We start from the raw sequence: 19,135 nt of genomic DNA, 5'->3' as shown, positions 1-19,135 counted from the left end.
TTCCCCCCACCCCTCGATAAATAAATCTTTTTAAAAAATAGGTGTGCCTGGGGCGCCTGGGTGGCTCAGTGGGTTAAAGCCTCTGCCTTTAGCTCAGGTCATGATCCCAGGGTCGTGGGATCGAGCCCCGCATTGGGCTCTCTGCTCAGCGGGGAGCCTGCTTCCCCTCTCTCTCTGCCTGCCTCTCTACTTGTGATTTCTGTCTGTCAAATAAAAAAAAAAAAAAAAAAAATAGGTGTGCAGGACGCCTGGGTGGCTCAGTTGGATGAGCGTCTGCCTTCGGCTCAGGTCATGATCCCGGACTTCCAGGATCGAGTCTCGCATGGGGCTCCTAGCTCTTGGGGAGTCCGCTTCTCCCTCTGACCTCCTCTCTCATGTTCTCTCTCATTCATTCTCTCTCAAATAAATAAAATCTTACAAAATAAAATAAAAATAAATATATGTGCATTCATTCTAAAACATTAACTGGGCTTCTATGACAGCAGTTGTGCTAGGTCCTGGGGAGACACACACACACACACACACTCGTGGTTAATAATTTTTAGCACCGATAAATTAAATACGTCAGATTTGGTGTTAGGCGCCTTCCACAATTTTAGGTAAGCTTCACAATAACCTCGCAAGTTAGGTATCTTTAGTCGCCTTTGATTACTATGGAAATAAAGGTTTGGGAAGGTTCAGTGACAATAAACGTCACTGGCTGGTGAGACACGCGCTCAAAGCAGCTGGCGGGAGTCCCGTTTTCTGTCCAGCCGCTTCCTTCCCGGCGGAAACAGGAGTCCACCCCTCGTCCAGGTCTGGCTCCGCCCATCCTCCATTGCGCCTGCGCAGTCCCCGCGCCAGCACCTCCTCCCCGCCGACACGCGGCGCGCCTGCGCACTGCTTCCCCATGTGGGCTCGGGCCGTCAGCGGGCCCGGCTGAGCATTGGCCCCAAGACCCCATCGGTCACAGGACCTTGCCACCAGCTCAGCAGCATCCAGCGTCCTGCTCTTGCCTTCCTCTCTCGGTCTTTCCCCCGCAGCGCACACCGCCATGGGCAAGAGCCGGACGAAGCGCTTCAAACGACCTCAGTTCTCCCCTACGGGCGACTGTCAGGCCGAAGCGGTAGCGGCGGCGAACGGGACCGAGGGAGTGGAGGACGACGGGCCGGCGGCGGAGCTGCTAGAAAAGGTGAGGCGGGGGCTCGCGGGGGCCGCGAGGGGGCGGGGCTCACGCGGAGCCCCGGGGCCGCTCGGCTCACCCCTGCCGTGGTCTCCGCGCCTGCGCTCTGCGCCGCCTCTGACACTTGTTCCCTTCCCGCAGCTTCAGCACCCGAGCGCGGAGGTGCGCGAGTGCGCCTGCGCGGGGCTGGCCCGGCTGGTGCAGCAGCGGCCGGCGCTGCCGGGCCTGGCGCGTCGGGATGCCGTGCGCCGCCTCGGGCCGCTGCTGCTCGACCCCAGCCTGGCGGTGAGGGAGACCGCGGCCGGCGCGCTGAGGTGAGCCGGGAGAGGGGGCCGCGGCGGGCCAGCCAGCGCGCGTGTGTGTCACGGACCGTCGCTTAGCACCGTGCACTTGCCTGCGGCAGCTCGGGACACCCACGACTGCCCAGGGTCTCCCATTTGCAGAGCGGGGCTTGTGAACTCAGGCTGCAGACTTCAGGGGAGCCCACCCCGCCCGGGCCACACACATTCCATCTGTCCGGCTGGCTGCTTGAGCAGCAGCAGCCATCTGTCAGGGAGCCTGCCCGCAAGGCCTAACATAGTTACCTCACTCTCCAAGAACCCTCCAAAGTCTCGAGGTTCCGTGAGCTCTTCCAGGGCGTGTGGCAGGTGTTCTAGGTGTAGGGGGTTTGAGCAGACAGCGTTGAACAAGAGCGCCCAGGTCCCCGCCCCTGCCCAGGTCCCTGCCCCCAGAGAACCCATGCTGATGAGGAGACAGGAGACTAGGAAACTGGTAAAACGGGTAATAGTAGATAGTGAGAAGTACTTTGGAGAGTACCAGGAGGATGATGAGCTGGAGGCGGGAAGTTACTTTAAATTCAGATCTGTAGATGACACTTACCTGATACATCAGAGCCAGGCATGAAAATCCAGGGAAAGAGCATTCCCCGCAGAGGGAACAGCAAAGCATTGAGGCAGCAAAGGACTTGGCATGGTTAAAGAACAAAAAGGTTGGGATGCCTGGGTGTCTCAATTGGCTGAGCATCTGCCTTCAGCTCAGGTCATGATCCCAGCATCCTGAGATCGAGTCCTGCATCGGGCTCCTTGCTCAGCAGGGAGGCTGCTTCTCTCTCTGCCTGCTGCTCCCCCTGCTTGATCTGTCCCCTGCATGCTCTTTCTCTGACAAATGAATAAATAAAATCTTTTTTTTTTTTTAAAGGTTAGTGTGGTTGAACAGAATGGGGGGGGGTATCATAGGAGATGAGGTTGGAGTGATGGATAGAGACTGTGGAGTAGGGCTAAAGGGCCTATTTGTGAGCTGGAGTGGCCTGATCTAATTTTACCTTTTAAAAAGGCTACTCTGGTGGCTGTACAGAGAATGGACTGTAGAGGGGGCAAGAGTAGAAGTTACTATTTGCAGTTCTTGCCGCTCTGTTACATTATGTTTCATTCACTGACTTAGCAAGTGTGTTTTGTGTGCCTCCTAGCATCAGGCAATGGGTTAGGTAGGCTGTGGACACGTTAGTGAATAAGACAGACATAATTTCTGTCCTTAATGGATCTTGCAGTACTGAGGGAGATGGGCTTTAAGCAAATTAATCACACAAGTGTATAATTACAACCAGTGGTAATTACAGAGGGTGCTATGAGAGGATGTAACTGGGGGCTCACAGAAGAAAACCCTAAGGGAGGGATGGGGTTTAGCCACATGCTGGAGGAAACTGCGTGTGGGAAGCCCTACCCTTTCTCTGAGGCTTGCAAGTCCTGGGAGCACCTGGAAGTTTGTGGGGACATCTTCTGATCCATGTCCTCAGTGCCTGCGCTGCTGTGCACACAGAAGACAAGCAAGCAGTGTCTTCCCAATTAGAATTCAATTTTGCCAGGGTTCCTTCGGGGGCTGTCATTTCAGCCTCACCCTTGCTTGCTTTGAAGTCTTGATCCCAAGGAAAGGTCCCTTCATATCAGATCATGCTGTGATTTGTTTGCATTAAATAGGAAGTGTCCTCCCCTCTCCCTTCTCTGTTGCCATGCACCCGTGCATTGTCTCAGACTTCAAAATTAAGTTGTTACGTGGAACAAGGATCAGAACAGATGGGAATCTGGGGGATTGGTTCTGCAGCATCTTGCAGAAATCATGAGCACCTTCATCTGGGAAAGTTAAATGTGGGTAGAGATTAAATTTGAGAGCTTAAAAGGGTTTTGTGACATGTGCTCAGAGAAAGTAAAACATTTTAAACTTTGTGTGTAGAAACCTCAGTGCTTGTGGAGGTTTTGAAGTTTGTGATGACATGGTGACTAAGGATATCATGACTCCTCTGGTTGCACTGCTGAAAGAGGTATGTGCTGGTTAAAATATCTACATGGTAGCTTTTAACTGTAGCTTTTTGTATACACTCTTAGTGTTGATGGGTTTTTTTTGTTTGTTTGTTTGTTTTGTTTTGTTTTTAGCACTTTGGTATTAGTTACTTTGTTTTCTCTCAAAACATTCTATGGGAATTTTGTTTCTTTTCCTAGAAACATTGATTTCTCATCATTGATACCAATCTGTATTAAGTTGTCCCTACTCTATTTATATGCTGTTTGGAAAAGACCTTCCTAAAACTATAGGCTGTTTCTCTAGACCTTAAGTTTTATAAATAAAAATAATTAGTCTTTAGGGAATGTTTATTTTTGTGTCAGGTGGTGTTTTATGTATTATTTAATCCTTGCAGCAGGCCATTTTGGAAGGTGGTTTTCCTGTTTTACAGCTGAGAAAGCTGAGGCATGATTTGCTACAAAGATTACATTTTCCAATTTAGTATCATGCCAACTTTATTGCATGATAGTTCAGGTGTTAAGTTTAGGTATTAAGCAGCTCTTTCTCAGGGTACCTGGGGGATTCAGTTAAGTGACTGAATCTTGATCTCAGAGTCATAAGTTCAAGCCCCACATTGGGCTCCACGCTGGGCTCTGCACCTGGTGTGGGCTACTGCATTAAAAAAATAAAGTAAAATAAATAGGAGCGCCTGAGTGGCTCAGTGGTTAGGCCTCTGCCTTCGGGTCAGGTCATGGTCTCAGGGTCCTGGGATCGAGCCTCGCATCGGGCTCTCTGCTCAGCAGGGAACCTGCCTCCTCCTCCCCCTCCGCCTGACTCTCTGCCTACTTGTGATCTCTCTTTCTCTCTGTCAAATAAATAAATAAAATCTTAAAAAAAAAAAAAATAGAAGAGGCCCCCTCTCTAAGGTTCTTCTGGTCCACTCTTCTGTATTGGTGAATGATTTTTTTTTTTAAGATTTTATTTATTTATTTGATAGAGAGTGGAGAGCACAAGGATGGGGAGTGGCAGAGGAAGAGGGAGAAGCAGGCTTCCCGCTGAGCAGTGAACCCAATGTGGGACTCAATCCCAGGTCTGACCTGAGTCTAAGGCAGATGTCCAACCAACTGAGCCACCCTGGGGCCCCTTGATGGATAATTTTTACTTGGGTCTTTATAAAGAATATCCAGTTTTGTTGACTGGCATCAGTTTTACTCTGTTTAGAGCGTTGGTTCTGAACTGGTGGTGATTTGCCCCACAGGGGACATTGGGCAGGGTCTGGAGACGTTTTTGATTTGAGGGTAGGTGTTGCTACTGGTGTGCAGTGGGTGGAGGACCATAGTGCTGCTACACATCCTGCAATGCACATGTCAGTCCCCACAACAAAGAATCAGCCAATCCAGGGGCGCCTGGGTGGCTCAGTGGGTTAAAGCCTCTGCCTTCAGCTCAGGTCATGATCTCAGGGTCCTGGGATCAAGCCCCGCATTGGGCTCTCTGCTCAGCAGGGAGTCTGTTTCCTCCTCTCTCTATCTCTGCCTGCCTCTCTGCCTATTTGTGATCTCTGTCTGTCAAATAAATAAAAAAAAAAAAAAAAAAAAGAATCAGCCAATCCAAAGTGTCAGTGGTGCTGGGATCGAGAAGCCCTGCTTTAGAGCAAGCCCTGTATTATGCTAGAGGGGGCAGGACCACAGCGGTAACGCACCAGCTGTGCAGCCAGCATACCTGGGTCTGAATCCCAGCTCTGCCTTGTACTAACTAAAGCTTCAGCAGTCTCCTGGTAGCTCAGTTTCCTCTTTGTAGTAACTGATCGGCTTCACTGGTGTGTGGTCAGGATTCAGTGACTTAATGGACAGTGCTTAGAGTGGTGCCTTGCACATAGAAGGCACTGTATGGGCAGCGGGCTTATTGTGTGTTACCTTTCTGGGCCTGATTTACTCTCTTTATTGCATGAGATGAAATACTTTGTATTGATTTTACATTTTAAAATGTTAAGTGCTTTGTATCCAGTTTGTACAATGACTTGTGATCTTTCCTTGCCTGTATTTCTTGCCAGAAGGGAGCAGGATTGTGGGAAGGGTACTGCTTATGAGAATTTGATGAGCTCGTTAAGCACTATAATTTCTGATGTTTAGTTTTTGCGATTCTTCACTATCATTAGCCTTTTTGTTTAATTATTCTTTTGAACCAGAGTACTAATCATGATATTTGGTTACAGTGTAGCGCTGGCCTGGATTCAAATGAGATGTCTCCACAAGAAAAAAAAGATCAGAACAGAAATTCTATTGAGAACATAGCCAATGAGGCCATGAATGTGCTATGGAATATATGGTAAGAATCTATGCAAACACGGCCTCCTTTGCAAACACGGCTCAGGCATTTTCTGTTAAACTGCAGTCTCTGTTCTCCTTGGTGTGAATCGCTACTGTCAATGCTTCGTGGGAGCATTAGCCCTCCTTCCTTTCTTTGAAAAGGACCTGAAAAGTACTCTCCGTACTCTCTTTACTGAATGCCTATGAGCCCTATCTATATCATTTCCAGTTGCCCTATCTCTTCCCTTTTCTGTTTTATACTTCGTGTTTTAAGTTGTATATATTTAAGTTGCATACACATATACACATCTGCAATTACTTTAACACATGTATGCCTTATCTTGCTGACTATACCTGACTTTACTATACCTGACTCTTGTGGGCAGGCTCATAGTGGTGTTGTGGTAACTGGATAGGTAGACAGGCAGGCAGGCAGGGCAGAAAACAGTTTATCTTTAGATAACAGGATTGAGTTCCATAATTGAGTCAAATCTGTTTAATACTCTGGTCCGTTCTCATTTATCACCTATGTGTGATAAGCGTGGAGGAGTACTCTTCTCTGGAAACAGGGATCAGATTGTTGGAATCAGCTCTGTTTACCCTGTATTTAGTGTGTATGTTTATTAAGAACATTCTTAACATTAATTCTGACCTTTTTTATTAAAAGGTAGCATACGTTCGAATGTATCATGTAATTTCTCTTTTGTTGACTGCAGATTCTGCTTGTTGAAATTATAATAGCAGTCTAGAGGAAATAAATAAAATTAGTTTTGTTTTCTTTGAAATTAGTGCCTTTTGTATAAGTATAGAGGCCTTTATCCTTACTTTAACTTATATTATGTAGTGGAAGGAATAGTAGGCTGGACCCAAGGAGCCACCACTAACAAAATGTGCGATCTTTGTTATTTATTTATTTTAAAAAGATTTTATTTATTTATTTGACAAAGATGACAAGTAGGCAGAGAGGCAGGCAGAGAGAGAGAGGAAGGGAAGCAGGCTCTCTGCTCAGCTGGGCTCTATCCCAGGACCCTGAGATCATGACCTGAGCCGAAGGCAGAGGCTCTAACCCATTGAGCCACCCAGGTGCCCCAAAGTGTGCAGTCTTTGGATAGATCACTTCACCTTTTGGGGCCTAGGTGTCCTTATATATAAGATGAGGAATAGAAGTAAATTATTTCTAAGATCTCTCCCGGCTCCAGCCTCGGATAAGGAAACTGGCGTGCAGGTAAAGAGATTGGCTATAGTGTCCTACTGTGATAGAAGTAAAAATACAGATAGTCAGTTTTGTTTATGTACAGTAAATAAAAATGGGCATTAGTTTCTTCATCTGTAAAAATGGTGGGTGTTTGACTTCAATTCTTGGGTTTTTTTTTTTTTTAATAAAGCCTAATTTATCTTTTCATGAATTTCTGTGGTTGATTTATTAATGTTAAAATGTGAATAGTAAAACTTTTTTTTTCCCCCCTTCCATTTAGTGAATGCAGTAGTAGAGCAGTATCTATATTCAACAAAGAAGGGTGTTTGGAGATTGTATTAAAGTTTTTAAGTAGGTTTCCCACCAATGTTGACCTGGCTATTTCAGTAGGTAAGTGAAGAAAAAGTGATGATTTATTAAGTATGTGTGGCCTGATTTATTCCAACATAGCATGTTTACTCTATAGGAGTGATTTTTTTTTCTCATTTTATATATAAATGTGTAACTCAGTTGTATTTGTTCTGAATCTCTTGAAATCTGTGATTAATACTTTACTTACTCATACAATTGTCCTGCTCTTCACTCTGAAAGGGAGAAAGGTAATTATGTGAGCAGGTGTGGTTTCTAGTATATTACCATTCTTAGACCACTTTATTAATTCTTGAAGCTTTTATCTCCCCTTTGCTGAGAAACAGTAACCCACAACTACCAAGCCTCTGAGCCAAAGTTAATTGGAATCTAGACTTATTTAAATGTCTGGTACTACTATCTCATACTCCCAGCAGAAAACTGATAACCTGAGCTTTTTTTGAGAGAGGAAAATAAGTGACTGGAATTTCATGTAAGGCCTGCTTCCTTTCTGTGGGAAAGGGAAAGCAGAGCCCAGCAGCTTCAGCTGCCTTGACTCCCTCATGTTCTCTCTGTGTGGTTAGAGAGCCATAGTGGGGAGCCCTTGTCCATTTGGAGAGACAGACTGGAGGGTGGGTGGCCCAACTGAACTCTGGGGAGTGGAGAAATAATTGATGAAAAGCATTTCTTTTCTACCCATTATAATGACCAGGCATCAAGCTGTCCTTTTATTTAACTGTGCATTTCTCCTGGCATGGATTGAATGTATTCGCCTTCCTGATGCTTCTCATGGCTCTAATGGATACTTTAAAGAGAATAGAAAAAAACAGTGAAATAAATACTACTGGGGAAAATTAAAAAATCAGTTTCTCAAAATGGAATCTTTGGCAGAAGGGTGATTTATGAGTAAATGTGGATTTTTTTTTTAAAGACTTTTTATTTATTTATTTGACAGACAGAGATCACAAGTAGGCAGAGCGGCAGGCAGAGAGAGAGAGGAGGAAGCAGGCTCCCCGCAGAGCAGAGAGCCCGACGTGGGCCTCGATCCCAGGACCCTGGGATCATGACCTGAGCTGAAGGCAGAGGCTTTAACCCACTGAGCCACCCAGGCACCCAGTAAATGTGGATTTTAAAAACAGTTGAACTAGGAAATTGGCAGGTGGCTTTTAATCTCAGAGGACAGCTTTTCCTCACAATTAGGGAAATTCACAAAAGTTAGTTAACAGCTTTTAAAAGAAAAACTTCACTTCTATTTTTATATCTTTAGTCTTGTAGATTTAGTTATTTTTAATTTTTGTTCTCTAATAAACTATAAAAAAAGGATCAGAATAAAGTAATTTTGCATTATATAATAATGTTTTCCTTCTGCATTTAGCTAGATTCATCGTTTTTTTAATTTTTTAATTTTTAAAAGATTATTTATTAATTTATTTATTTGACAGAGATCACCAGTTGGCAGAGAGGCAGGCAGAGAGAGAGAGAGAGGAGGACGCAGGCTCCCTGCTGAGCAGAAAGCCCAATGTGGGGCTTGATCCCAAGACCCTGAGATCATGACCTGAGCCGAAGGCAGAGGCTTTAACCCACTGAGCCACCCAAGCACCCCTAGATTCATGACTTTTTAAATGAATTTCAAATTACTTTCATTTGAAAATCAAGTAGGGTTTACATACAGTAAAGTGAACTTCTGAGATTCCATCCTGTGTATTAACGTGGTTTTCTTTGATCTTGTATTGACTTTATGGTAGCAACCACAGTTTCTCTTGGCTTTTTGCTAAAGTGAATTTAATTAGTGTCTTAATGAAAAAATTACATTTGGATATACGCGTATATGTAGATTTGTATACAAATGTATTTGGGGAACCAAACTAGATCCCAGCAGTAGCATATATTTTGACTAATTTTTATGGGCGTGATTGACTGTGAAATTTTGAGACCTGGAAAGAAATGGATTTGTTTGGAATGCACTAAGAAAAACACATTTGGGTTTGCTTCCTCTTCTGTGCTTCAGAGGTTCTTCTGTCAAACCTGTCAGGCAATCCCAACTGTTCTGATACTTTCATTTAATTATTTCTGATTTGCTATTTGTAATCCATTGTCTTGTTTAACACAAGGGAGGAGTTAAGCACTAAAGGGGTCAGATGTCTTGTAATATGATAGCCATCTCTTAATTTACTCATTTTTTTTTTTAAGATTTTTATTTATTTGACCGACAGAGATCATAAATATGCAGAGAGGCAGACAGAGAGAGTGGGAAGCAGGCTCCCTGCTGAGCAGAGAGCCCGATGTGGGGGCCTGATCCCAGGACCCTGGGATCATGACCCGAGCCAAAGGCAGAGGCCTCAACCCACTGAGCCACCCAGGTTCCCCAATTTACTCATATTTTTATATAAAACACTTTTTTTCCCCTTAAATATTGTTTCACCAGAAATAGCCCTAGCTTTTAAGGTCATGCTGAATTTATATTTTTCTTTTTTCTTTTTTTTTTTTTTTTTAAGATTTTATTTATTTATTTGACAGAGAGAGAGGTCACAAGTAGGCAGAGAGGCAGGCAGAGAGAGAGGGGGAAAGCAGGCTCCCTTCCGAGCAGAGAGCCTGAAGGGGGCCCCCGATCCCAGGACCCTGGAATCATGACCTGAGTCAGAGGCAGAGGCTTTAACCCACTGAGCCACCCAGGCACCCCAAGGTCATGCTGAATTTAAAGGAAGCCAGAATATTCCCAAGCCCAGGGCTTGCTCTCAATAACAGGACGCTAAAAGTGATGTCTCTCCTGCAGGCTGTTTGCTACTGGTCCCTGGTATGTACAGAAATTGAGGAAAAATCTTAATAAATGATCATAGTAATTCTACATTGTCAAAATATTTAAGAGCCTTTTAAATTGTATTTTGTAAAAGTGTATTTTGTAAAGAATTAAGAATTAAAAAGAAGGGGAAAAAAAATCTTTCATTGCACTGACCATTTGAGAAGCCCCATTTGCACCTACCATCCTTCAAGTATAATTACTTTACTAAAGCTATCTGTGTCTGAAGAAGTTATAAAGATTCCGATGTTAGATGGAACTGGAGAGGATAATACTAAGTGAAATAAGTCAGTCAGAGGAAGACCGATACCATATGATTTCACTTACGTGTGGAATTTAAAGAAACGAAAAGGATGAACATAGAAGAGAAGGAAATAGAAAATAAGAAAAAAAGAAAAGAGGGAAACACGCCATTATTCGGGGGAACAAACTGAGGGTTTGCTGGAGGGGAGGCGGGTGGGAGGATGGGGTCATTGGGTGATGGACATTGAGGGGGGCACTTGATGGAATAAGCACTGGGTTGGGTATATTGTATGTAACTGCTGAATCACTGAATTTTACTGCTAAAACTGATAATACAGTATATGTTAACTAAATTGAATTTAATTACGAAATTGAAAAAAGATGCAAATGTTTTCTGATGAGTTAGATTGGTGTAAATTATCCTAGCAGTATTCGTTTGTGTTTTAATATTTAATTTTTATCTTTATAGCATATTGTTTGCAGACAGTGACCGAAGATAACCCAGAGCTGCTGAAATCTTTCAGTGACCCAGGATTGCATGTACTGGAGTCAGCAATGCTTTCTCCTGTCAGTTCCATGGAGTACATTCTATTAAAGACGTTGGTGGCAGGTAAAATTTAGCCATAGGCGACAATGTGCTTCATTAGTCATTTGTAATGGGTCGAGATGGAAGCCAAAATTCAGTCATTCGTCATTCATTTTCACCACATAGTGACCTCCTGACCTCCTTATTTATGTCTGTTCTGAAAATAGTAATACTTAAGTGGCGATCCCTAATTCAAGAGGTGTTGGGGGGCGCCTGGGTGGCTCAGTGGGTTAACCATCTGCCTTTGGCTCAGGTCATGATCTTAGGGTCCTAAGGTCGAGCCCTTCATCGGGCTCTCTGTTGGGCAGGGAGCCTGCTTCCCCCTCTCTGCTTGCCTCTCTGCCTACTTGTGATCTCTCTCTCTGTCAAATAAATAAATAAAATCTTAAAAAAAAAAAAGGCTATGGGGCGCCTTGCTGGCTCAGTCGTTAAGTGTCTGCCTTTGGCTCAGGTCATGATCCCAGGTCCTGGGATCAAGCCCTGCATTGGGCTTCCTGCTCAGCGGGAAGTCTGCTTCTCCATCTCTCACTCCCACTGCTTGTGTTCCTCTCCTGCTGTGACTCTCTCTGTCAAATAAATAAATAAATAAATAAATAATAAATGAAAGAGGTTATGATAGTTGCGGGGCCTTAGGTTTATTCTCAATTTAACAAGCTACATCCTTGTATGAAGAAGTGCTATTGTCAGGCTCCTCTCCTGTTTTGAACCAGAGAGTTCAGAGATAGTCTGTGGGCATCTAGGACATGACCACTCACTTTTCTATAGATTCTTTACTCCCAGCTGCTTTTCCCTTGGGATTTCTAAGTGTAGAGATAAGAAATAATCTGGTGATCTGTTGAGTGGGTAGTTTATATATCTTCTGTATGTATCTTTGTCTTGCCCTTGCAGCGGTAATTTTATCCTGAGAGGTGTTGTTTTTTAAAGTAGTGAAATATATGTAACATAGACTTTACCATCTGGACCATTGTTGAGTGCACATTCACACTGTTGTGCAGCCAGTCTCCAGGACTCTTCATCTGCAAAAGTGAAACTCTGTACACATTGAACAACTTCCTATTTTCCTGCCCTCCCACCCCCAGCAGCCATCATCCTACTTTCTGTCTCTGAATCTGAATTTTTAGGTGCCTCATAGAAGTGGAATTATGCAGTGTTTTTCTTTTTGTGGCTGGCTAATTTCATTTATTTTATTATTTTTTTAAATCTTTTTTTTTTTTTAAGATTTTATTTATTTATTTGACAGATCACATAAGTAGGCAGAGGCAGGCAGAGAGAGAGAGGAGGAAGCAGGCTCCCCATGGAGCAGAGAGCCCGATGCGGGACTTGATTCCAGGACCTCAGGATCATGACCTGAGCCGAAGGCAAGAGGCTTTAACCCTCTGAGCCACCCAGGCGCCGCTCATCTTTTTTTTTTTTTTTTTTAAGTAAGCTCTGCACCCACTGTGGGGCTTGAGCTCATGACCTTGAGATCAAGAGTTGCATTCTGTACCAACTATGACTACTTCATTTGATATAATGTCCTCAGAGTTCTTCCATGTTGTAGTGTGTGTCAGAATTTGCTCCCTTTTTAAGGCTGAATAACATTCCACTATCTGTATATATTTTATTTAACCATTCATCAGAAGATGGGCACTTGGGCTGGTGGTTGTTGAGTAATACTGCTGTGAATATGGGTGGGCAATGTATCTGTTTGAGTCCCTGCTTTCAAATCTTTTGGGTCCATATCCAGGATGTATTTGGATTTGAGCAGTAACTTGTTTTTTATTATTATTATTTTTTAACTATTTTTATTTATTTATTTATTTATATTATTTTATATTTTTATTTTATTCTTATTAATTTTATTTATTACTTATTTATTATTATTATATATTATATATTGTATATAATATATGTCATTATTACTATTATTTTCCAGGTTTTTTTTTTTCCAGTTAGTCTGTCTGCCTACTTAATGGTAGCTCCTGTTTTTTTTTTTTTTTTAAATTAAAGATTTTTATTCATTCATTTGACAGAGAGCACAAGTAGGCAGAGAGGCAGGCAGAGAGAGAGGGGTAAGCAGGCTGCCCGCTGAGCAGAGAGCTTGATGTGGGGCTTGATCCCAGGACCTGAGATGAAGGCAGAGTCTTAACACACTGAGCCACCCAGGCACCCCCCCTGTTCTTTTTTGATAAGCAAAAAACCAAGAACTTGCTGTCTGGTTTGTCCATGAAACCTTGGAATTTTAGTGCATCTCATTCCTCTCGTGGAATAGAAGAAGCTGCCTAGGAAGGCATCTCAGGCTAAGATGAAAAAGAGGGAGGCAGCTTCATTTGTCATTTCAAGTGAAACTTGATCGGTGTTCTCTGGGTCTGTTGCTGTGCGGCGTGTCCAAGAGAGGCTCGTGTGCCAAGGAAGAGAGAGGATCATGCCAGACTGTAGGGAGCTGTCACTGCCTCTGTGCAAAGTTTTTTTGTTTTTACATTTAATAAAAAAACACAGGCAGCGCGTTTGAGGTTTTTTTTGTTTGTTTTTTTTGTTTTTAATTACACCTGAGCTTAAAAGAACCAGTCTTGTGGAGACTATTTAATAAGAGCTTTCACAGGCGAGTCCTTTGTCCTTAAACGCATTTTCCCCCCAGGTACCATTTGGAACCTAAAGGACATTATTCCATCCAAGAGTCAGGCAGAAATCATAAATGCCATACTGAAGGTCTTGTCTGACGTTCTGGACCTGGATGCTGGCGAGACAGTAATTCGAATGCAGGAGGCCGAAAAGCAGAGGTTAGAAGCCGCTGCAGAGACAGAGGACGTGCTGGAGAGCGCCAGCCATGATGCTCTGATAGAAGATGATGAAATGGAAGAGATCCCGCACAAAAGGAAAGTCAGAAGGAAAACCTTCGTTTCAGATTTGCTTCCAGTAAGTCCGTTGGATGTGCGCAAGCCTGGATTCATGCAGCCGCTTTCTTCTGATAGGTACCCTGAGCTCTGTAGAAGGCTGTCTCAGGTCAGTTAGCTATAAGGCGAATATTAGTAGCAGTCTGTCATGTTTCCCCATTGGCTCTCATTGCAGCGTTTGAAATCTGCTCCCAAAGGGGGAGAAAACATCTGTCTAGAATGAAACTTTTCTTTTCTTTTTTTAATTTTTATTTATTTATTTATTTGATAGACAGAGATGACAAGTAGGCAGAGAGGCAGGCAGAGAGACAGGAGGAAGCAGGCTCTCCACGGAGCAGAGAGCCCAATGCGGGGCTCAATCCCAGGACCCTGGGATCATGACCTGAGCCGAAGGCAGAGGCTTTAACCACTGAGCCACCCAGGTGCCCCATAGAATGAAACTTTTCTATACCGAGGATTTCCAAGAGGGGAGTGACCCAAGTTAAGCTTTTGTTAGGAGCGTGCAGTCCTCTTCCCAACTCCCGTATCTCCCCCCCTTCAGTTACCCTCTTCACCAGAATGTCTTCGTACCGAAGGAGTTTTTACTTTGGAATGTGCCCTGCATTCTTGTCTCTTGTTTTCATAGTTATCCTTACCAAAATAGCAAGCTCAGTCTGCATTCTCCCACCACTGGTAAGCAGAGGTGGCTTGGGAGAACTCGTGGTTTCACGTGCTTGCCAGCACACCCTGCTGGAGTACGAGTGATCACACTGGGGCAGGGAGCAGGTCAGCGGAGCCTGTCAGCAGAGACGGAGCCCTGGTTTAGGAAGATGTTGTTGGGAAGGCAGGGAGCACAGTGACTTGGCTTTCTTTGCTCAGGTACGCATTTTCTGTGCACCTGTTGCGTGCCCGGCATGGTGCGAATACTGATGCTAGAAAGACGACTGAGACATTCTTTTGCTTCCAGGGACCTTTTCCGACTTGGGAGGACAGACACATAGTTAGGACACGTGGCAGAGTTCGTGCTAAGAGCAGGGATAGGGCTGCGCACAGATTTCCGAGGGGGTAGTTTGTACAGCAAGGCACGCCGGATGGAAGTCCCTGATGGGAGAGGAGAGGAAGAGGTTGTCGGAGAAGGCTTTTTGGACGGAGCACCTAGCTGTCTTAAAGAATGGGATGGGAACAGCGTGGTGAAAGCAGGTTAGTGTCGTCAGGGGGCCTGGAGGCAGGGAGGTGGGTTAACCCGGTGGCTGATGGCCGAGTTCTGAAGAAAGATGGCGGAGGCTGAGCGGGAGGAGCCCTAGTCCTGTCCTCAGGCTTTCTGCGGTTCCAGGTGTGGCCTCTTTTGATCCACCTTGAGTGAACTGAAACAGAGCTGTCTTCAGTCGGAGTCTTTGGGTTTTGAGACATTTATGCCCAATGTAAGAGTTCTTTAAGTGGAATATACCTGAAAATAAATAGAACAGTATCCTACTTTCCTGGATTCTCAGAGACTTGTAGAGCATGACTTGGGGGTATTTTAATGAAATCGAAGTATTGTCAGGAGAACTACTTTCCCAGCCCCCATGGGTGGGTCGCCCTTCCGTTCACAGCATCTTGTTAAGTCCTTGAGCTGCTTGCAAGTCGTAAAGTTGCTTTAGAATCATAGCACCAAAAAAAAAAAAAAAAAAAATCATAGCACCGCTTTTGGTGTGGGCGGGCACATATTTGAACCCCAGGTTTGCTCCTTGTTCTGTAGCCTGAGTAGAATTTTCAGTCAGTAAAACAAGATAGAGGCAGAGCCATGTGCTGTGTCCTCCCAAAGGGGTGTTTCTAGGGAACCCTAGCCGCATTTTCTCTGCAGTTGTCATGGAAAGGGGGTTACAGATCTGGGACAGACATTCCCGCCCCCCCCCCCCCCGGGGGAAGGTCAGGATATGCCCTTCAGGGCTTGGAGGCTCTACAGTTGTGGTATTGCACAGAGCGGCCTGACCAGTAACACGGGTACCCTGTTTGACCACGCCGGCTCCCCATCAGTGGGAGCAGGGAGTACAGCGGGGCTCTCCGGGCACTCAAGTATGTGAAATCTCTTGTCTGGGGGCGGAAGAGCGGCGCTCTTGCATCCTTCCGCCTCTCCAGCCTTGCTTCCTGGTGACTCCTATAGCGGCAAGGTGGGGACTGAGATGCACGTCTATCAAGATTCAGTGCCACAGTGTAAAAAGTACTGGAAATTAACCATTATTCAGGCATTTACTTTCCTTTGTATTATTTATTTATTTATTTATTTTACAAGACTTTATTTATTTGACAGAGGGAGAGAGATCACAAGTAGGCAGAGAGGCAGGCAGAGAGAGAGGGAGAAGCAGGCTCTCCTCTGAGCAGAGAGCCTGATGCGGGGCTCGATCCCAGGACACTGAGATCATGACCTGAACCAAAGGCAGAGGCTTAACACACTGAGCCACTCAGGCACCCATGTTCGTATTATTTAAAAGTAGAACATTGGTGCTTATAAAATGCAATGTTTTCTCATAAGGAAAGCTTGCTTTTTACAGACTGTTAACCTAACTGGGTAGACCGGGTGATTAACATGCTGGTCAGTCAGCCAGTGTTTAAGTGCCAGTAGGGTGCTGGGCGTCCTGCTGATATGCGTCCGGAACAAGGACTGTCCGGACTGTCCGGACAGCTCTGGTCTTTCCCGCTGCCTGGTGGCTAGTGCAGGCCTTTGGAATCAAAACCTTTGATCTGCATTATTTAACGTAAGAAAGTATAACACAAATATGTAAAGAAAACCAACCCAATCTGTCGTTTTAGCAGGTGCAGAAGTAGAAGAGTTCTACTTGCCCAGCTTCGCCGGTTCTCAGTGATCAAATCATAGTCTGTTCTATTTCGTCTGTTTCCCCACTTCGCATATTTTGGAGCAAATCTCATATGTCATAACATTTTGTCGAGACTGGTTCTTTATGTTCATTTGATGACAGTAAAAAGCAGAGAATGGTTCTGAGCAGGAGAATTCTATAAAGAAGTAGAACTTAACTTCACAGTTCCTCTAAGGGGATGGGAGCACAGCAACATGTCCTATTTAGCTCTGAGTCAACTGTAATAGACGTTCGTTTACTTGGATACCATACACGTACGAAGCAGATAGGAATAATTTTTATATATGTTCTTCCCAACAATAAAAGGAATACAAATACAGAGATTCCTGTGGGGCGCCTGGGTGGCTTAGTGCTCAAGAGTTGCATGCTTTCTGACTGAGCCAGCTAGATGCCTCCTATTTATTATTTTTTAATAGTAACTTTGAATATGGTTCAAAATTGCAGTCAAATTGTTGCACAAGAAGTTGCTGGAGGATTATAAATCAGTGTGAACATTCTGGAAAAGAAAATAGAAACATGTCACAGGCTCTATAGGTGACCCTTTGACCCAGTAAATCTAAGGAAATGAGATATCCAAGTAATCTGAAATATTCCAAATTAAATGATAGTGTATCCATTTAGTGGCATATTGTACAGGCATTAAAAGACAATTAGAAGCTTGTTGAAAGGGGAAACATTCAGACAATAAAATATATTGTATTTTTAGCCTATGCACTGTTCTGCAATATCACTGTAGCTATTTCACTTTTCATAGGTAACTTGTGAATTAAGGTCATGTAAATTTATATAGCCCATTTTAGGTATGGTAATTGATAACTTCATGTTAATTATTTCCAGAGGAGAAAGTTTTTCTCTTTCTTCAGTCTTGAGGGAATTTTTTTTTTTTTTAAGATTTTATTTATTTGTTAGACAGAGATAGAGCACAAGCTGGGAGGAGAGGGAGAAGCAGGCTCCCTGCTGAGCGGGGGCTCAGTCCCAGGACCCTGAGATCATAACCTAACCCAAAGGCAGACACTTAACCAACTGAGCCACCCAGGTGCCCTGAAGTGTTTAGGATGCTTTCTCACCCGCTTCAGGGAAACCCAGGAAGCAAGCCTGTCTGCACCTTAGCCAGGTCCTGTTGGTCACACAAGGGCTCGTTAGTAGTTCTTGGTAATGCAGTGTTTTCCAAGGAGCATCTAAGCATCTGAAAGCTGGTTTATTGCGTGTAAGTGCCTGGTCTCTGAAATGAGCTCTTGTTTTAATCGTAGCATGCTGAGCTACTTCTTAACACATTAGATTAAGTTTCAGGGTGAATTCAGTTTAGAATTCCTGAATATTTTTCTCTTCTCTCCAGCTAACTAAGCAGCCCCGAGAGAATAACCGTGCAGCTAGATGGCAGCCCGTGTGCTCAGGGCAGGAGCAGTCCTCATGCTTGCTTGTACTTCAGCACATTATGGCTGTTCTTCTGGCTGCCCCATGCCCCGTGCGCTCTATTCCAGGGGTAAAAAAAAAAAAAAAATCATCTAATAGGCTCCAACTAAGGACATTCGTGCGAAAATCTTTTCCCAAACGTAGAGAGTTGGTTGTTTGATTTTTTTTTTTTTTTTCCCTTTAGTCCACCGACAGGGAACTGAGAGAGACCATAGCATTGTTGACGGCCCAGCAGACTGCTCTGGAAATTATCGTCAACATGTGCTGTACGGAAGGTTTGTTACCCATTTACGAAGTTCAGACATTCTTCCCTGGACTGAAAGGGCAGCTTCCATGAGGACTGTGTTAGACACTCCAGTGACGTGTGATTTGTACTCTTCCCAGATCCCTCCGATGATGAGTGGGAAGAGCTTTCTAGCAGTGATGAGAGCGATGCCTTTATGGAGAATTCCTTCAGTGAGTGCGGTGGGCAGCTGCTGTCTCCCCTCTGCCTCTCCCATGAGGTTCACACGGCTTTCACCAACTACCTCATCCCAAAGAAGGTAGTCTGTTTCAAGTCCAGCCTCATTGTGGAGCACGGGAAGGAAGGGCTTACGAGAGCTATTCACCATGTATACAAAAGAGGTTTGCTTGCACTTCCAGACTGTGGGCAGCTGGTAAGAAAGAAGCTAGAAGTAACGGTAGTGGGAGTACGCTGGAAAGTAGATCCTTCCGAAGCCTGGAGGTAGTAGGTTGGGACTTGATAAAGGGATCGTGTGTAAACCGATGCTACTCTTTAACCTTTGCTTTGCTGCCTTTCTTAAATCTAGATTTTTGAGAAAACTGCCTTTCCAAACAGCACTGCCGTTGACATATGTTCTAGGAGTCCCACTTGGAAATCTTTGATTAGAAAGTAAGAGCTTTTCTGTTTTCAAAACTCTTTGTCCTTATGTGATTACACGAAAGGATGAACCACTAACTAGAAGAAACTGACTCTCCCCAGATTTAAGAGCCCCATTCCTGTGACTGTTCCCTAGAAAAATGTGTGCATTTGTGCACTAAGCCATGGGAACGTGCATAGCAGTGGGGTTCCAGCTGCCCCAACCAGGAAACAACCTCCGTGTC

The 19,135-nt window shown here is 44.4% G+C and overlaps 1 protein-coding gene across 5 annotated transcripts in view; it reads left to right on the top strand.

Annotated features, from left to right (window-relative positions):
• The first annotated feature begins 629 nt into the window (after nucleotides 1-629).
• The window catches only part of HEATR3 (HEAT repeat containing 3), a 72,281-nt gene continuing 53,775 nt past the window's right edge, over nucleotides 630-19,135 (top strand). For all 5 annotated transcript variants that reach the window (XR_014305655.1, XR_014305656.1, XM_082711340.1 and 2 more), the window contains exons 1-10: nucleotides 630-1,171; nucleotides 1,304-1,476; nucleotides 3,389-3,476; nucleotides 5,649-5,761; nucleotides 7,218-7,327; nucleotides 10,795-10,935; nucleotides 13,529-13,806; nucleotides 18,216-18,306; nucleotides 18,416-18,573; nucleotides 18,841-18,923. Coding sequence is in view for 3 of the 5 variants with exons in the window: in XM_082711340.1 (XP_082567466.1) it covers nucleotides 1,034-1,171; nucleotides 1,304-1,476; nucleotides 3,389-3,476; nucleotides 5,649-5,761; nucleotides 7,218-7,327; nucleotides 10,795-10,935; nucleotides 13,529-13,806; nucleotides 18,216-18,306; nucleotides 18,416-18,573; nucleotides 18,841-18,923 (1,373 nt within the window). In the remaining 2 variants the exon portion in view is untranslated. The remainder of the gene's footprint in view (nucleotides 1,172-1,303; nucleotides 1,477-3,388; nucleotides 3,477-5,648; nucleotides 5,762-7,217; nucleotides 7,328-10,794; nucleotides 10,936-13,528; nucleotides 13,807-18,215; nucleotides 18,307-18,415; nucleotides 18,574-18,840; nucleotides 18,924-19,135) is intronic.

The sequence above is a fragment of the Mustela nivalis genome (genome assembly GCF_964662115.1).
Source record: "Mustela nivalis genome assembly, chromosome: 18".
Lineage (NCBI taxonomy): Eukaryota > Metazoa > Chordata > Mammalia > Carnivora > Mustelidae > Mustela > Mustela nivalis.
The sequence above is the reverse complement of the archived record's forward strand: the minus strand, read 5'-3'. Positions and strand labels throughout refer to the sequence as shown.